We start from the raw sequence: 19,020 nt of genomic DNA, 5'->3' as shown, positions 1-19,020 counted from the left end.
TCTTCTTTTTCTTTTCTCTCTTCTTATTTTGGTATTGGATACTGAGCCAGGAATCCCATGCAACTGAACAAGTCGTCTGCCTCTGAGCTACACCCCCAGCTTGGTGGGGAAGTCTCTTTTCTAAGGTCATTAACTTCATTCTCAAAGACCTTATGACCTAGATATCTTACAAAGGGAATGATTCCTAATGTTATAATAGTGGGGGATTTTTTTTAACAGGATTGAGATTTATATCATTCATGTTCCTTCTTCCCAATGTATATAAAACGGTGAACTTAGAACCATCTTCCACAATGGCGTGACTCTGTAGCCGTGCTCTCCTTTCTCTATGGGGAAAGAGGTGCTGGATGGCAGCGTCCCCTTGTTTTTCACCATGTGACATGGCGCCCTTTTCACTGCTCCTCTCAACAGCCCAGGTCTAAGAAGATCAACTCTTGTACAGAGCATTTTCAGAGCATGGCCAGCCGATATACCAATCAAAGTGATCACTATGCAGTGGGTGGGACGTAGTGAATGGCTGGTCAGTTATGAAAAATGAACCAGGAGTAAATCTGGGTTCTGCTGTTAGTGTTCAGTTCATTACACCCGAGACACAACTCTGCTTCTGTGCGGCCATTCAACCATCCCCTTCAGTAATCCCAGATGTTAGAGCGATTGCTCCCATATTGAAGGAGATTTCTCCATTTTTCAGTAATTCTTTTTTAAAATTCCTTTCAGCAGGGCAGTGGGGACACAGACATTTAATCCCAGCACCTGGGAGGCAGGGGCAGGAGGATCTCCCTGAGTTCAAGGCCAGCCTAGTCAACAGAGGGAGTTCCTGGACAGCCAGGGCTACACAGAGAAACCTGCCTGGGGGGAAAAAAAGATTCCTTTCAATATGTTAGGCTCTATTCATGACAAGTGCTTCACACATATTAATTTGTCTGAAACATTTTAAGCAAGATATTATCAAAGAAAATAAAATTTGTGAATAGTGACACATTTATTCATTTGGATTTGGCGATTAATAATTATCTATAAAAGATGGAAATTTCCATTTAAACAACAAAAGTCCTGTTACAATAAGGGGACACATGTTGGCGGTAACATCTTATTATCAACGATCTGGAAACAAAGTCTAGGTTTCCGACGTCATGTAGTAAATATTCACTGGAATACATAGAACACAGATTTGGGGTAGTTTGTTTTCTTGTGGATTTTGACAATCAACTGCAGAGCAAGAAAGAACTTCATGGCTTTAAGGCACATGACAAATGAATAACAAAGTCTTTTTATTTAAAATATGTGAGTCATACAATTATAGTTAAGAATCATTCTTTGCTGGAAGAGGTTTGCTTGGAGTATAGAAGCTTCCATAAATATTAATCAGAGGATGATGATGATTTTTGGACAAAAAAAAAGCAGCTAAAAATTTCTGATCACTTGCGTTAACTATTTGTGTGTGTGTGTGTGTGTGTGTGTGTGTGTGTGTGTGTGTGTGTAGTGTCTTACTTTTTAACCCAGTCTGGCCTTGACATCAGGACAATTGTCCTGCCCCAGCCATCTGAGTGCTAAGGTTAACGGTATGAGTCACCATCTCCGACTAATTTAACTATCATTAAAATGTCCCCAGTCCTGCCACTTCAAAAACCTTCCTCATCTTTAAATTTACAAGGACAACAAGACTTGAAGATTAAAATGCTTCATCCCAAATTACAAAACTGTCATTCACTTAATCTCCTCCATTCTTCCATATTCCATTGCGATTTTCAGAAGAAAAAGGGAGTCTCGCATCTTCACTCTCTCGGAGAGCCATTCGCTGGGGGTCAGTTTTTAAATTCCCCATGAAGCTTTTTCTTCCCCTTAGGAACGTGGTTCAGAGAAAACGGCGACTTGATATTTAGCCGATCCCTCTCAGCCTCCTCTTCCTCGTCGTATCTTTCGTCCTCGTCTTCATCTTCCACATCACTGCTCTGGGGACTGGAGGTCTGAGATCCCGATGGAGAAGGGGGAACTGAGGAGGGCCTGGGATACTTAAACCCATCCGTCTGCAGAAGACAAATAAGACACACATGTTTAAAAAAAGACTTCTAGGGGGGTCGGAGAGATGGCTCAGTTAAGAGCACTGTCAGCTCTTCCAGTAATGAGATCTGGTGCCCTCTTCTGGCCTACAGGCATATATGCAGGCAGAACACAGCACATAATAAACAAATCTTTATATATATATTATACAAAATATAAATAAAATATATAAAATATAAATAAAGGTCTTCTGGGTTTTCTTTTATCGTCAGTTTTGTTTTGTTTTTTGTTGTTGGTTTTAAAGTAGTCTCTATACATAGCCCTGATTGTCCTGAAACTCATAATGTAGACGAGGCTGACTTCAAACTCCCCTGCCTCTGCCTCCAGAATACTGGGATTAAAGGTATGTTGCCACCACACCTGGGTGGTTTTCTCTTTTTTAATATAATTGTCTTTTTAAGATTTTAATTACGTGTGTGTTTGTATACAAGTACATGCCATACACATACATGATTTATCTTTTTCCCAATCACCTTAGGTTTAAAATCATCCAAACACACGTGCAGACACACACACACACACACACCACATTGCTAACAGATACCAGATGTGAACATCAGATTCCCTGGTGCTAAATTAATAGGCCGTTACTCCATAAGGAGTGATGACAACTGAAATCAGATCTCTTAAAAAGCAGCAACTCTTAACAGCTGAGTCACATCTCCAGCCATGACTTCTTGATTTTCAGTGACACAGACAGTATAGATACTAATTGAATTGTTTTTAGGTAGTCTACTGTGATCCTTCAGGAGCTTAGGAACTTTGACTCTGGTACTATCGGTGTTAAAATAGACTCATTAAACACATGACTATCTTTGACTAAGCACTAAAATATACCAAGTACTATATATACTGTCTATAATAATTGTACATAATCATATAATATATATCATTTAATATTTTAACAATATCCACATAAATTCTTCTTGCTTCCTCTCTGAAAAAAAGAGACAGAAAAAAGCAAATGATGTGTGTAAGCCATGGTAAAATTTAGTGCTGGGTCTGTGACAACTCTAAGTCTTTCTTTAGTTTCAATGGCCATACACATTGCTCTGTCTTCTTACAGATGCTTTCAGAAAGTTCCAGAACATGGACAGCTCAACAGGCCACCAACAGACACCACTATATAGAATCCTGGTGGCTGGGTGACCTCACTGATTCCCGAGATTGTACCAATTGCATCAGTTCAGTTGGTAGGAAAGCACCACAAGGCTTTAGTGACACTGCCCAGCTGTGTGGAATCATTAAGAAAGCTCACTTGGCAAACACATGCTGAGTGCCAGCTGTGCTGTGCGTCATGGATCACAATGCCACCAAAGGCATAGCTCGGAATACACAGCATCATACCTGCTTTGCAGGAGTGCATGTGCTTGAAAGCCATTGGTCGACCTCATTTCAATCATTTTGTACATTGTTATTAAGTTATACACATATAGTCCTATCAATCTCCTGGTACTTTGCTTAAAATCAGAAAAGGAACTGGAGCATGAATAACCAACCCATCATGCTGCTAAAGAAGACAGACTCTCCCTCTCCCATTGACCATCAACTGCTGACAGTTGCCTCAGTTAGGGGTGGGCCGTATCCCTCTCCATGCGAAATACTGATTAGCGCTCTACACCTGCACGTATACAAGCAGCACTAATTGTACTCAGATCGTCAGAAGGAGAAGGAAGAGGAGGAGGAGAGAACATAAAGTTGGAAGGTGGGGAATGATCTAAATACCTTGTACTCATCTATGAAAGTGTCAAGGAATTTTTGAATAGAGCTGAACCTGCATTTAGTTCCTCAGATAGAGTAAGAGCTAAATACTCGCTTGTTGAATAAAATATAAATGGGTGAATGGAGCTGAGTCAGCAAGTAAAAGTGTGCACCTTTGGATAAATGAGACACCCAGCTCTCCAGTGAGAACATGGTGAACCCAGAGGTTGGAATGTGCCGAGGGGACATTTAGAGGCTAATACTTCCTTGTACATCTTTTCCAGAAATCTGACCTAGGCGGGCTAGTTGTTGCATTATTAAAGTTGTTTTTGTAAGAATGATACCTGCCTAAGACCTTTAATCAGAGTGTAACTGGATTTGAGGGATTTGTGCCTTCTTGATGAGAATGGATAGTTCGTTGGGGGGGGGGTGTGTGTGTGTGATAAGATCGATGACTCTTGATACTGAGCATATCGTGAAAATTTGTGTTTATTTGCTCAAAAGACACTTCTTCAGGACACAAAGGCTGTTTGCTTGTTTGTTTGTTTGTTAAGGCAGGCTTGCTCCATGTTGCTTATGTTGGTCTTAAACTCACAAATCTAAATGACCCTCATGACTCAGCCTCCTGAGTAACTGGTACTATACATCCACGTCCCTAGGTGATCTTATATACAATGGTGATTCCAATGTGTCCAACGTGCCATCCATGGGCTACATGAGGCCAACAGGGATGGCTATTAAAGTGGCCCAACACAAAACTGTAAACATTTTTCCAAAAGGCTAAGGTTTTCTTTGTGGTTGTTTAAAAACTATGTTAACTTGATTGTATAGTTCTTGTGTGAACTTTGTACACAACAGCACAGTATTACAATATCAAAATGTTGAATACACCTAGATCTCATCTTCTCACTCTGAGGCTGTCCCTGGATGAATGCAAAGTTAAAAAGATGTAGTCCTCGGATCAGTGTGTAGATTCCAGCAAGGATGGATCATGCTGAAGAGAAAGGCCTGGCTCTATGCTGCCTTCAAGTGTTCCCTGTTCTCTCTCTTTAGAAGAGAGCACCTGCGAACTATGATGCTTTCACTGATAGAGATGTCTAATTGGTTCTTAGAAGAAAACTCCCCTGGACTGTGCTGAATGGAACAAAACCACTCTTAGGGTCCAATCCCCCCTCTGAGCTTGAATTTGCTCTATTTCATTCTTGCCAAATGGTCATTCTATATTTAAGCACTTCCTTGGATAGCAAATCTACCTCCTGCTAAATCAACCCACACTATTGTTGAGTAACTCTCAGGAAAATGAGAACCTAGTAGCGATGCCAAGCATCAAGGCAGAGAGAGTTATAATGAAGAGATATGCCTCCGATGATATGAATCAGCCATCCAGGCTTGTGTGCCTCCATTCTCCACAGTTCTAACACCACAAAAGGTGGACTACTGGTATATTTAGCTACTTACGGATTCAAAGGTCTTGTTAGAACTGCCAAAGAAGAAATGTCATTTTTTGTAAAAAAGCAAACACTACATTAAATACTTACCGCTGGAGGTGAGGTGGGCTCCAGATGGAATTTGTCTGGAAAAGCTCTGCTCAGAGTCATGTGTCTGGCATGCTGGTAATACTGTCAAAACAAAGCCAGTTCACATGTTCTGAACACATGAGGTATTTTAGTAACCAAGTAAGGACATAAGGTCCTATCTTCCTAAGCCTGGAAAAATCTATCTCCATATCAACTGCTATGTAAAACTGTACTTTTTGTGTGATACTTGACCATATCAGACATTGTGTTGACTGATAGCTTGCTGTATATTTGAAGCTGGGAAAGCTGTGTGTCCCAAATTGAGAATAAATAAAAAACCTGACCTTCTATAGTTCTTTTACCTGTCAATATACATGTCCAGAAATACCACAAAACATTGTGGGAGATCAGTTGTGTTAGCTGTGCTGAGATCCAGATTGAATGTAAACATGACTGAAAACTGCTTTCATTCTTCCTATCTAGACATATTAGACACTAATCCTGCCCAGACCAAGATAAGGAACGGAACTAAGGCCCTGGCCTTCCTGCTCTCAGTTCAAATGAAGGAGTAGCATTAATTGCTTAGGTCATCCTGAGGACCAGTGTTATTGGATTAGATACTCAGCTGATAGCTACACCAATTCTTGACCAGGAGACTTCAATAATATGCAAAACCCATATTACAGAGAAGCTAAGGTGCTTTGTTTAGTGTTAGGCTATATGGACACCGAGATTGCACAGCTATGGAACAAGCTATGGAGGCATTGCCTGTACTTAATGCACTCAAAGATAATGTCCTTTCCACCCTGCATCAGAGAAGAATATGACTGTAGCATCTGTGGAGTGAAAAACAACTAAGGTCTTTGCTCTTGACATTTTCTCAACTCCACAAAGCACTTCTGCATGCCTGTTAGGCATCAAACTAAGTGCATGCTGGGTTCATGCTACATCCTGAAAGATGTGGTGTCATGGATATCTAAACCCAGGAAGACTTGGGTCTATAGACTCTTGAGGACTCTCATTCAGTCAAAAGGTACAGGGACACACCCTGAGATTTCAGTACTCATGGTACTGAGTTTAGTTTACAGATGGGGACTAGAGTCAAGGTTTTCATTGGGTAATATGATCTCAATGAGCTCTGCCTAGCTCCCAAGGAACTTCCTTACTCTGCCTAGGTATCTCCAGTCCAGAAGATCGGAGAGCCTTTCTGTGCGATTCCTCTGGATGATTCTTTGACGGCGTGACTGTTTGCAAAACCCGTAGAGAAACTGAGTCAGTTGATTGCAAGAATCATCTGGAGATCGGAAGCGCCTGTCGACGATGTAAATACCTGCAGAACACAGACAGAGATCAAAACAACTTCCAACTTATCAATGTAAACACCCGGAGAACACACACATAAATGAAAACACGACATCTAACTTATTGCCTAGGTTCCACCAAAGACCACAACTTGCCCATCATCAGTACCTGCCTAAGCGACCACCTCCACTTTATTCTCCCCTCTTCTAAGGCTCTATATTTTTTACAATCTTCTAATTATTAAAAATCATCATCAACCTTCTGCCACCAAAACAAATCTTACCTTAAAAAATATATCTAGCCCTCTGGGTCAGTAATTCTCTAGGAATTGCTGCTAACCAGAAACAAAGGATGGAACCTATGTTAGCTTCCCCTTCCCCCACTCCGTGTTCCCACTAACAACCTCACTGAGAACTACCAGAGGAGAGCTGCCTCCTGCAGACTCCAGGCACAGGCAGAGAACCCATCCTGGTCTTGTTGCTATGCAACATGAACAGATACACAGTGAAATGCAAATTGTCCTTCAGTCTTTAAAAAGTGATTTTTTTTTTCTACCATGACATGGATCTTTAAAAGAATAAACGTGTTCTCTATAGAGCGACCAATATGCATACTCCCAGACCACACCCACCGTGTTATTGCTCCTAGGACTTAAGGGAAAAAATATCCTATCACCACTATCAAAAAACAACTTAAAGGTAAAGTTTGCCCAAGTTTCACCCCTCTGCAATTCTTCTTGAGAGCAAAATATTCAGCATTTGTAGGGATAAGTCCAAGTCCAGCCCATTGGGGGTGTGTTCGCCTCGGGCTAATGTTTACCTATAAATCTGCCGGGCGTGCTCCCAGCGGCAGCTTCTGCTTCCTGTTCTCCGAGGTAACCGTGGTACTGTAAGTCTATTTCTACATTAAAGCTGTATATATTTTTTACAATCTGTCTGCATTCATTTTACGCCGCTACAAGCATTAAGAACACTCTTCCCTATGGATCCCCTACTTACATCTACTTTTAATTCAATGAGAAATATAAGCTTTAATTTCATTACAGGACAGCTTTAGCGTTAGACCCTGTGAAGACCCTGAGGACACAATGAAGGAAAAAATCTCACCATATGCAGTAGGGTCAGCCACATGCTCTTGCATGAAACAGCCAAAGCCAGAGAGGTTTGTCGTCACACTCGGGATGCCCATCACAGTGCATTCGGCTGCGAGAGAATGGACAAAGGAGGAGCTGCGGACCGGCTCTCAACCCCCACGTTCACGTGGAGGAGAAAACGCCCTGTTTCCTCGTAGCAGATTGTTACTCCCTGCCCAACATGGTATAGACCCTTTATCTGCACTAGTAACACAGGTATCTTTGCAAGCATTCCATAAAGTGATGCTGACATCATCCCTCTCTGAAAGGTGAAGAAATTAAAGCCTGAGGAGTTGATGTCCCTTGGCCTCTCTGTAGAATCCGGGGACGTGGGAAAGCTGGGCCTGAAGTGAGACCTCCAGTCTGAGAGTTCTTGCTGGAACCTGCTGCTTTTTACTGGCTTAGCCCAGCTGCCTATTTTTCTGGTTGACTTTTGTTCCATTGTGAGATTGTGACTCTGCTTGTGACTTTGTGGGGGAGGGGGAGTGCTTGGACACAGCCAGGTTTTCCCCTACTGTACACAACGCAGCCACTCTCTTACAGGTGCAGGGAAATCATGGTCTCTGCACACAACGCAGCCACTCTCTTACAGGTGCAGGGAAATCATGGTCTCTTTCAGTCTTCCCTCACCTTTTAATTAAAACCTGTTTCCCACAAAATATCTAAGCTATATATAAATATAAAAATATCTTTCTCTCAAAGATAGCTGTGGGTTTTTTTTTTTGTTTATTTGTGCATGAGAGTGTGAACCTGTGTGTGTGTACATTCCTGATGTCAAGGAAATTTCCTCAGCTGCTCTTACACCTTATTCATTTAGGCAAAGTCTCTCAATAAAATCCATAGCTGGTATAACTTGCCAGATTTCTCTGGGGACCTCCTTCCTATTTCCTCTGAGACTGGAATCACGGGCTTATTGCCACTCCCATGAAGCATTTGGTGGGTTTTGGGGATTTGAATGCTGGTCTTCATGCCAACATGCCAAGTCCTTTAATTATTGAGCCATCTCCTTATCCCAACATCTACATTTTAAATAAGTAATATACATTTATGGGGATATGGAAATCTCATTGGTTCTTGTGTGGAGATGTGTGCAAAAGTTGTGTCATTACGAGTGGGGTGGTTCAGTTTAGATCACGGCTTTGTCTCCTCTGCTTGTGAGTATTTCCTCCTGGCTCAGTTCTGCAGCCACACAGAAGTGCTTTTTACTTTTAGGGAGGTTGCAGAAAGGGGATAGATAGGGATTGCCAACTTCTTTAATATCTGCCGAAAAATTTGGAACTCCTCCTAGGAATAATTCATATAGCTACATAAATACAAAGTTTTGTTAAAAATGCCATAAGATTAAAAAAAAACCCTGATTTTCATTCTCATTCAGTAATTCACTAATATATTTTGTAGTAAAAGCCAGGAAACCATGGAAGCTCAATGTATGTCCCTTGAATGAATTTTATAAAATAAACATTTCATAGGCCTTCTCAAAGCCCAGTGCTGGTATTTTAGCTTCCTAACTACTGCTGTCCTAAACACACAAACATTTGGGGAGGAAAAGGTTTTTTTCACTTTAGGTCTCACAGTCCATCCTGAAGGGAAGTCAGGGCAGAAACTCAGGGAGGCACCCGGAGGCTGGAACTGAAGCGAAGCCATGGAGCCACACTGCTTATTGGCTTGGTTCCCATGGCTTTCTCAGCTTTCATAGGCCCAACTGTGGAGGAGCGACACCACCCACAGTGGGCTGGATGCTCCTACATTGGTCATTAACCAAGAAAATGCCCCAAAGATCTGCTTACAGGCCAATCTAAAGGAGGGATTTGCTCAATACAGGCCAATCTGATGGAGGCATTTTCTCAATACAGGCCAATCTGATGGAGGTGTTTTTTCAAGTGAGGTTCCCACTTTCCAAATAACTAGCTGATTTCAAGTTGACAAGAAAAAACTTAACATGTACAGTTGGCTTTAGTGAGTGCTTTCTATAGTTAGAACAGCACCATATTATTGTTATAAAAACAAACTAGAGATGATGTACTCTAGTTAAATCTATGCCACAGAAAGGCTTGCTTTCTCTTCAAGTACCAATTTAGAGAGTGACTATTCTCTTTTGTGGTTTGAATACAAGATGGCCATATAGATTCATGTGTTTGAATGGCTGGTAGTGTGAGGTGCAGTCTTGCTGGAGGAGAGTTTTGGGGTTTATAGTCTCTCTCCTCTGCCTGTCAGCTCTCTTCCTGAGCTCAGACACAGCCCTCTACGCCTGCTTCCAGGCCTTTCATGTCTGCTGTCCTATCTTGTCTATCACGACAGACCATGCACTGCTGGAACCACAAGTCTCCCAAACACCTTTCTTCCATAAGCTGTTTTTGTTGTTGTTTTAGGTTTTTTATTTGTTTGTTTGTTTGTCTGTCGGGGTATTTTATCAAAATAACAGGAAGAACACTAACATAGTCATTTGGTCAATTTAAACGTACAGAAAAAACTCACTGGCTGTGTTAACTCTCACAACCTCCTTCCCCTATTTATATCCCATAACTTCTTCCTTGTCCTTCATCTTAGAACATTAGATAAATCTCTATGATTTGGGGTCTTATAAAACGAAGTGTTGGGAGCCTGGAGAAATGGTTCCATAGCTAAAATCTTTGGCTGCTCTTGCAGAGGACCCAGGTTTGATTTTCAGCACACAAATGGTGTCTCACAACCCTCTGAATCCCCAGTCCCAGGAGATCCAATGCACCTCTGGCCTCTGTGGGCACTGCATGACTGTGGTGCATAGGCACCCATGCAGGCAAAACACTTACACACTTAAAAGTGAAATGCCTTAAATAAAAGATGTTTTGCCAGGCCATTGGTGGTGCATACCTTTAATCCCAGCACTTGGAAGGCAGAGGCAGGTGGACCTCTATGAGTTTGAGGCCAGTCTGGTCTACAAAGCAAGTTTCAGTACAGCCAGAGCTACACAGAGAAATCCTGTCTCAAAAAACAATAAAAACAACAAACAAACAAACAAACCAACAACCAAAACCATTCAGTGGAAAGGCAGGGTAGGTTTATAACAGTCTTTGCACTGATGGGTATGTCTTCCCAGTCCCGTCAGTCAGTCACGCATTTGCTTTTTCCTCCTCTGTACACAATAGGTTTCCCTACAGGAAAACTTAACTGCACACTAGAAATCATGGGAACAGGAATAGATAATATCTGTTCCATTCATCAACAAAATATGTTTTGTTTATTACTTTATTAAATAGGTAATTGAAATAGTCTCTGAGGACAGGTCCTCCTAAGAAGGAAAGCTGTTTTCAAAAATATAGACGTGACACTAATAATAAGCTTTAGAACTGCAAGGGAGAAAAACAATTTAAATGCATTTTTATGTCGAATTTCAAGAAGTAGTTATATTTTGTCTCTTAAAGTTTTAATAATTTTCTACTGTTAAGCCGGGTGGTGGTGGCTCACGCCTTTAATCCCAGCACTCGGGAGGCAGAGGCAGGCAGATCTCTGTGAATTCGAGGCCAGCCTGGTCTACAAGAGCTAGTTCCAGGACAGGAACCAAAAGCTATGGAGAAACCCTGTCTCGAAAATCAAATAAATAAATAAATAAATAAATAAATAAATAAATAAATAAATAAATAAATAAATAAGTAATTTTCTACTGTTGATTAATTACATGGATGGAAGGTAGAAGTTCTGGGTGCAAAATCACCTAAAAGTGAAAATTCTAATGAAGAAAAAGAAGGAAAATTAAAAAACAAACCCTTTACAGTTTGCTTGTTCCAATACTATAGAATTCTTGTCTCGTAATTTGATGGGACTGAAACAATAGATCAGAATTAAACAGCTTCAGAACCCTTAGACTGCTCATACTGTGAAGGTGACAGTAGCCTCTCCTTTTAGAATTCTAGATACTGGATTTAAATTCTAGATGAAAATATAGACATGCTGCTCTTGCAGAGGACCTGGGTTGGGTTCCCACTGCCCCCCACATAGTGGCTGACAATCAACTATAACTCCAGTTCCAGTGGATCTGATATCTTTTTCTGGCCCATGAAGGCATTACATGCACATGGTATGCACATACATACATGTAGTCAAAACAAATATACACATGAAAAATTAAATATGTTGACATTGTGAAATTGTTAATAATTCAACCTAATATTGCCCCTTTACCTGGCCTCTGTTTTCTCTTGGGTTGCAGGTCAATGATTTTTTTTTAGCATTTTGTTTTAAAATAAGTGGAATTAATCTAGATCAGGAAGGGTATTTTTTATTACCAAGAAGACACATGAAAGTTATTCCTATCCTTTATGCTGGAATGCAGGCAAACTGTTTGCTTGCTTGCTTATTTATTTATTTATTTATTTATTTAGTGGTGCTGGAGATTGGAGGGACGGCCTTGTATATTCTAAGCACAGTCTCATAGGTGTGTTCCTATTCTCAGAATCTACAAAGCATAAAACTCATGCTTGAATGGATCCATCCCTTATCATTTTTTATAGGAACTGAGAAAGCAAAGTCTCAGTAGAGATTTCCTGTCAACTTTAACATACATACACATACTAAATAACGTGCGACCCAATCAGAATCTGTCTGTACTCATACATGTCACATACCTGGAGTGTAACCCCAGGGTTCATAGTATGATGGAAACACCCCAAGATGACAACCCCGGACAAACTCTTCATAATCCATGGGTAGTAGCGGGCTGGTGGAGGAGAGGAATTCAGGGTGTAAAATCACCTAAAAAAGAAAGTTCTAATGAAGAAAATGAAGCAAAGACAAACTCCCCCTATACTTTATCGTAGAGATATCATGTGCTTGATGTTCATGGATAAAGAGGAAATAAGTCCACCTCCCTCCACTCTGTAAATCAAAGTCTCTGTTCTGCACTAACTTTGCCCTTCATCTTCAAATCCTGGGTCACATGGTAGAGAGGTCGCACACACATTCTCTGCTTTCACACCAAACTCTTCCCTTGAGCCTCCTCCAGCCCTGTTCCCCAACTGCTGATCTCTGTCTGATTTGTGAGTCTGTCCCCAACTTGAGCAGGGAAGAGGGGATGGATCACCTGTGACCTACACATGAGTCCTCTGAGGGAGACAGACCTCAGGGGAGGGAAGAAGCTGTTAGTGAGCTCCAGAGATCCCATGGATTCCCCGAGCACTGGGTCTACAAGCATGTGGCACCTGGCCAAGCTTGTACCGGAGTGCTGGAGGGTGACCTCAGGCTCATGCATGGCCAGCATTTTACCAACTGAGTCTTTGCCTCAGCCTATTCTGTGCAATTCTGAAGTCGTTTATAACAAACCAATTAGTTCCACCTTGACTCTGTCTGCACGGTTGTTGAAAAGTCCAATCCGTCTAATGGTGCTGAGAATGGGATCCGTGGAGTCATCAATCATGTTGTGAGTGGTGACAGGAGGCAAGGACTGTCTCTGCGGGAACAGGGGAAGAAAATGTCGGTGGTGAGAAGCATTAAGAAGTGTGACTCATTTCTGCAAAAGGCCAGGGACATCTCGTGCTCCCTCTGAGTACTCAGCCCTCTAAGATGACGCTGGTTTTGACGATTAAGCTTTGTGTCTTTCAGGGGAAGAGAAAGAGTTTCAGAATCTTCTTTACAGACTGTGAACAGAAAGCTTCTCCTCCCCCCTCCCCCCCCCTCCATGCAGCCACTGTGCGAAAGGTGTGGACGTCATGAATGCTTCCGGGTATGTCTAGAATGCTAAGGTACTTTGGAATCTGCACCCAGGATGAACTTAGCCACTGGAATTGTCTAGCAAACCACACTATTAACAGGACCCCCATGCATGTCTAGAATACTACAGCACATTTTAAAACAACACTTTGGATCAGTAAGGAAGCATTGGCATTTTCTCTACTATGGTGGGGGTTATGCACTTTTGGAGATTTTCACAAATTATTTTGTTGTTATTATATTGGAAATAATTTTTTCAGCTGAGTATATTGGCTCAAAAAGAATTCTGTAAATAGGTTCAAAGGTAGACTTTGTGAGATTTCTTAAAGAATCCCTTAGAAGCAATTCAGAAAAGCACACATAAAATCATTTAAGTGACCCTCTAGGAGTATTGTTCTGGGAGGGTCAAATGTTCAAGTCTGATTATTTGAGTTTCATCTCTGGGAGCCACACGGTAGAAAGACCCTAACTCCCTCAACTTGTCCCCTGACCTCCACATGCATGCCCTGCTTCACAACCACAAACATACATGGAATGAAAAAAGAATTATGTTTTCCAACTCTCAGATTTGAAATTTCCTAATTTGGCAAATTCTTCTTCATATGAATGAAGAAAAATTTGCCTAGATTTATTTTAATGATCACAGATTGTAACTTCCTTTAAATTTTTCTTACCTGAGTTGAAAAAATGGCTCTTTTCATAATTGTTAAGTCATCTCGATCCAAGATGGTATTCATGTCAGGAATTTCTCCTCTGTGATGAAAACAGTGTTTAAAATAAAAACGGTTGGCACTCGTTAAGTTCTTTCTGCCAGGCATATATAGCTCATTTATCGTAATAATGCTATTTACTAAGACGTTAACACAGATTTAATATATGAATATTTACTATTTATTTGTTATATTAAGTCAATATATATTTGAACTTAAAATCCCCTTCAGTCTCAGACTGATGTATTAATGAGTACCCAGTGAACGAGAACCTGTGCACATATGCACACATGGTCTCCTACGTGCAAGCTGTTCACTAATACTGTCAAACAAAAGGTAAAAGTCTAGTGCTCAAATGACATCTTCAAAGGCTACAAAACTTCCATTACGTATAGAAGAAAATGCGTGAAAAGTGACTAAATTGGGCTGTGTGGATAGTGAAGACTTAGATGTTGATGCGTAGGTTGTTCTAAGCACTTACCTCAATAACCCATCGTAAAGCCTCTTTCCAAACTTTTCCTTCAAGGAATGCACAGTGTCCCTGTTTGACACAGACAGATTCCTAATTCACATGCAATCATAACTTTTCATTTTGATCTTTGGGGGTTTGAATGAGATTGGCCTCCAGCAGCTCAGATATTTGAATGTTTAGTCCCTAGTTGGTGGAACTGTTTCAGAAGATTTCATAGGTGTGGCCTTGTTAGAGGAGGTATGTCATTGGGGATGGGCTTTGCTCTGAGGTGTCAAAGTGCCCATGTAATCTTAGTTAGCTCCCTCTGCCTCATGCTTGAGGTCAAGAGGTAAGCTGTCAGGGGATGTTCCAGCATCACATGTCTGCTGCCTGCTGCCTTCCTGCCTGCTGCCTCCACACCATGATGCTCATGGACTCTACCCCCTGCAACTGTGAACACTGAATTAAATTTTTACTTTATATGCTGCCTTGGTTGTAGTGCTTTTGACACAGGGATAGCAAGGGAACCAAGACCCCATCTGTTGTGAAGGTGCTGTGTCTCATTAGCATTCCTTGAAGTTACAAAGATTTTTTTTTTTTAATGCAGTCCCTCCGATTATTTCCCAACTGTCTAATTTAGCTTGGTTGAGAAAAAAAAAATCCAGGACTAAGGTCACAAAACATTTGAACAGCCTAGAGAGCTGGAATTCTCTTTTTGCTTGCAGTAACTGGGGAATGGTTGAGAGAGGGAAGGGTCAGTGAACAGAGCACTTTAGTGAAGTGTTTGGTAATTGTTTGATCTGGGCTGAGCGTAGAAGGAGTCGTTATACTCAGCTCCTTGCTTTGGTATACATCCAACCCATCTTTAAAACCTATATAAGGACACGCGCTCATTCTGTGGCTGTTTGTTAGAAAGTTTTCCTAGTACTGCCCCCCCCGTATTACGGGCATTGCGCAGTCCAGTGCATCAGCTAGGAGGAGAGAACCACACAGTATTTATGCGTCAGTCGTCAAAGAGAAACGAAGTTCAGGGGCACAGCTCTGAGGTCGTACACTTAGGCAAAACTCCCTTCACGTGTTGCCGGAGAAGGCTGACAAACGCGAGATTACCACAGCTGTTTCCGCACCGCCTGGCCCTTCAGGGTTTCCACGTTGAAATTGTTTGTCTTGGCAGGCATGATGAAAAACACCACCACAGTGACGTTGCTCTTATGCATCTGAGGAGGGACAGAAAACACAGTAACGTCACCTAGCAAAGATCAAAAAGCACCTGGCACAGGGACCGCAAGCCTGGAAAACAGTGTTTTCCTGTATCACGGAAGAACACCGAGCTCTGAGCCACAGAACAGAAGCTGATGTCTTTCCAAGACTTTTCTAACTGAATTCCAAGCAGGATTTGTCGGCAACGAATATTTCCATACCACTGGCCATGTAAAATAGATAATAATAGCTACTCAGGTCAGTGTGTTTTTTCTGTGGGGCCTGACAGAAAAAAAAAATCAAAATTCTTTCTTTAAATATTGAGGCCCAAAATTTAATGAGGATTTGTTTCTGATTCTTCTTCTAACTCTATCTAATTTACTGAGTTGTACAAATGGATTTTTTTGCATGTTTCTGTTTCATTCCTAGATGGTCCATATGATGCATTTTGACTTTTAGGCCAACACGTAAAGGAATAGAGCAAATCTATGCTTCACACTTTGGTTGTAGCAGATGCTGTGCTGGGCACTATAAACACACAACTGACCTCTGCCCTTGTAACTACCACACACATTAGATGTGGCCCATCTCATTCTACTGATGCTAAGGAAGCAAGGATTGTGTAATATTTTATCTGAGCACCCAAAGCCTATTAGGGAAAAAGCTAATATTTAAACTGATACTTATTTTAACATCTAAAATCTATATTTTCTTGTTCTCTTCCACACATTCCTTGGGCATAACAACTCTCTATCACAAGACAATGACATATATCAAGACACTTTGAAGGCTGGAGAGATGGCTCAGAGGTTAAGAGCATTGCTTGCTCTTCCAAAGGTCCTGAGTTCAGTTCCCAGCAACCACATGGTGGCTCACAACCATCTATAATGAGGTCTGGTGCCCTCTTCTGGTCTGCAGGCATACACACAGACAGAATATTGTATACATAATAAATAAATATTAAAAAAAATAAAAAAAGACACTTTGGCAGAAAAGCCTCAACTCAGTTAAAACTATGAGCATGTGGATATCCTTATGGCTTAAAATGAAAGACTATGTCCTGAGTTTGGGACGTCTTTCCATCAGCTGAGTGGCCTCTGCCCTCTGACATTTCACAGTTATGAGCATACTTACAAAACATGCTTATGGATATATGTCTGGAAATATGAACAAAGATTATATCAGAATGATCCTTTTTACTTTAATCTTTCTTGCACATGGTGTTATTATTACTAATCACTTACTTATAATGCAGTTTTAGGAAGTCTTTCATCATACGTGGTATAATATTTTTGCTAACAGAGGAAAAGAAGAACTATATTTCAAAAAACTTGGAGACAATAATGCAGAACTCAGGAAAATCTATATTGTCTCAGTATCTTGTTTCTTTGTTTGTTTGTTTTAAACTAAGTGTGTATGTGTGTGGGTGTGGGCACAAGAGCACAGAATCTGAGCAGGTCAGAAAAGGGCATTGGATGCCCTGGAATTGGAGCTACAGGAGGTTGTGAGCCGCCATGTGGGTGGGGGAACGCAGCTCTGAAGGAGAAGCCTGTGTCTTCAACTGCTGAGCCATCTCTCGGACGCCCAATGTCTCTGCGTCTTGATAGCTCTGAACTTTCACACTCGTGTATCATTTGTTCTTTATTTTAGTGCGATAGGTTTGGAATATAAACCAATCACTTTAATCAATAGCTATGGTCTAAAGTCATTGATGTTGGTGGAACCCTTCAGAGATGAACAGTTGGAGATCTGTCAACTTGGGGAGCTGGTGTAGAGGGTAAAAGCAGGGAGAAATTGAATTAGCAACATCTGTCCTATTCTGTGGAAGCCAAATGCTGTGACACTTGACTGATTCACATGCAGTGGAACAGCCACAGCTAGAGCCGTCTGGATTCGGGGTGCTGAGTGTGATGCTAAGGGTGATATCTATCAGGACGCTGTATCATCACCCACAAGATTTCTTCTTCTTCTTCTTCCTTCCATTCATTATTCCTTCCTTCCTTTTTTTTTTTTAACTTTTTAAGCTAGTGTGTCTTTATGCAGCCCTAGCTGCCCTGGAACTCACTCTGTAGACCAGACTGTCCTTGAACTCAGTGATCCTGCTGCCTCTTGAATTCTGTGATTAAATGTGTGTGTCAGCATGACTTACATTTGGTTTCTAATAAATGATCTGTGGCTTTTAGTTTGCTTGACAATGCTGTATCTGTCTTTCAACAAACCCCCTTTAAGAAAAGGGCTATTAAAAATGGTTTTCTAACATGTAACATGTATAGTACAAAATTGTGATTTTAAAGGGTACTTTAGATCATGGACAAAGACACTTGTGAGTGACATACAATTCCAACATGTAAACTGAGCAGGTTTTCAGAATTATATCATTTTCAATGTTTTGTTACATTTCTCTCCTTCTCCTCCTCTTCTTTCTGTTTCTCTCTCTCCCTCCCTCTCTCTCTTTCTGTGTGTGTGTGGGGGGGGGGTTGTGGGTCTGTGTCTGTGTGTTTGTGTGTGTGTATTCAGAGGGCAGCTTCTGGGGTCTTTCCCTCTTTCCATCATGAGGGTTCTAGAGGTAGAAATCAGACTTGGTAGCAAGTACCTTTACTGGCTGATCTATCTTACCTGCCCAACGTTATCATTTTAAAATACCAAAATCAAATTCCCTCTTCAAAGCTAGGTTCTTCATACCCCGTATCAGAAAGTCCATGTGCCACACCCCAGAACTTCCTTACCCTTAGGAGGAAATTGAGCCTGGATAAGGATTCCAAGAAGATGTCAGCTCCTTTGTTCGAGAACTCATACCTCCCAGCAATGAAAAGGAATAAAGTCTTTTCCAGATCAAAATCCAAATGACTGAAACAAAACAAAGCAATTTCTAATAAAACAGAACAACAGTACCAAAATCCACTGGAGGAAGTCTCTTCAAACTTAAGGGGACTGGGGAAAAGGAAGAATTTGCTATACGGCTTGAAAAAAAGGTGTGTGTGTGTGTGTATGTGCCAGTACATGTCCTTGGAGACCAGAAGAGGGAGTCAGAACCCCTTCCCATGCTAGAGTTTCAAGCGGTTGTGAGCCATTTGATATTATGCATGGAACACAGCCCTGGTCCTCTGCAAGAGGAGCCTGTGTTCTTCACCATAGAACAACCTCTGCAGTTCTCATCCTTCCTTCCTTCCTTTCTTCCTTCCTTCCTTCCTTCCTTCCTTCCTTCCTTCCTTCCTTCCTTTCTTCCTTCTTTCTTTTCTTTTTTCTTTTTCTTTATGGTGTGGG

At 41.3% G+C, this 19,020-nt stretch overlaps 2 protein-coding genes across 2 annotated transcripts in view; one reads left to right on the top strand and one right to left on the bottom strand.

Moving 5' to 3' along the window:
* The window catches only part of Slco1b3 (solute carrier organic anion transporter family member 1B3), a 1,042,880-nt gene that overhangs the window by 751,182 nt on the left and 272,678 nt on the right, over positions 1-19,020 (top strand). The window lies entirely within an intron of this gene.
* Positions 964-19,020, bottom strand: part of Gys2 (glycogen synthase 2) — a 33,986-nt gene continuing 15,929 nt past the window's right edge. The window contains exons 7-16 of the mRNA XM_075982358.1: positions 18,483-18,603; positions 15,667-15,773; positions 14,587-14,646; positions 14,070-14,148; positions 13,022-13,135; positions 12,315-12,441; positions 7,688-7,783; positions 6,446-6,609; positions 5,301-5,381; positions 964-2,027 (exon numbers count right to left, since the gene is read on the bottom strand). Of these exons, the coding sequence (XP_075838473.1) occupies positions 1,806-2,027; positions 5,301-5,381; positions 6,446-6,609; positions 7,688-7,783; positions 12,315-12,441; positions 13,022-13,135; positions 14,070-14,148; positions 14,587-14,646; positions 15,667-15,773; positions 18,483-18,603 (1,171 nt within the window). The 3' untranslated portion in view covers positions 964-1,805. The remainder of the gene's footprint in view (positions 2,028-5,300; positions 5,382-6,445; positions 6,610-7,687; positions 7,784-12,314; positions 12,442-13,021; positions 13,136-14,069; positions 14,149-14,586; positions 14,647-15,666; positions 15,774-18,482; positions 18,604-19,020) is intronic.

The sequence above is a fragment of the Microtus pennsylvanicus genome, chromosome 8 (assembly GCF_037038515.1).
Source record: "Microtus pennsylvanicus isolate mMicPen1 chromosome 8, mMicPen1.hap1, whole genome shotgun sequence".
NCBI classification, from domain to species: Eukaryota; Metazoa; Chordata; class Mammalia; order Rodentia; family Cricetidae; genus Microtus; species Microtus pennsylvanicus.
Note: the sequence above shows the minus strand (reverse complement) of the source record. Positions and strands in the feature narration are given on the sequence as shown.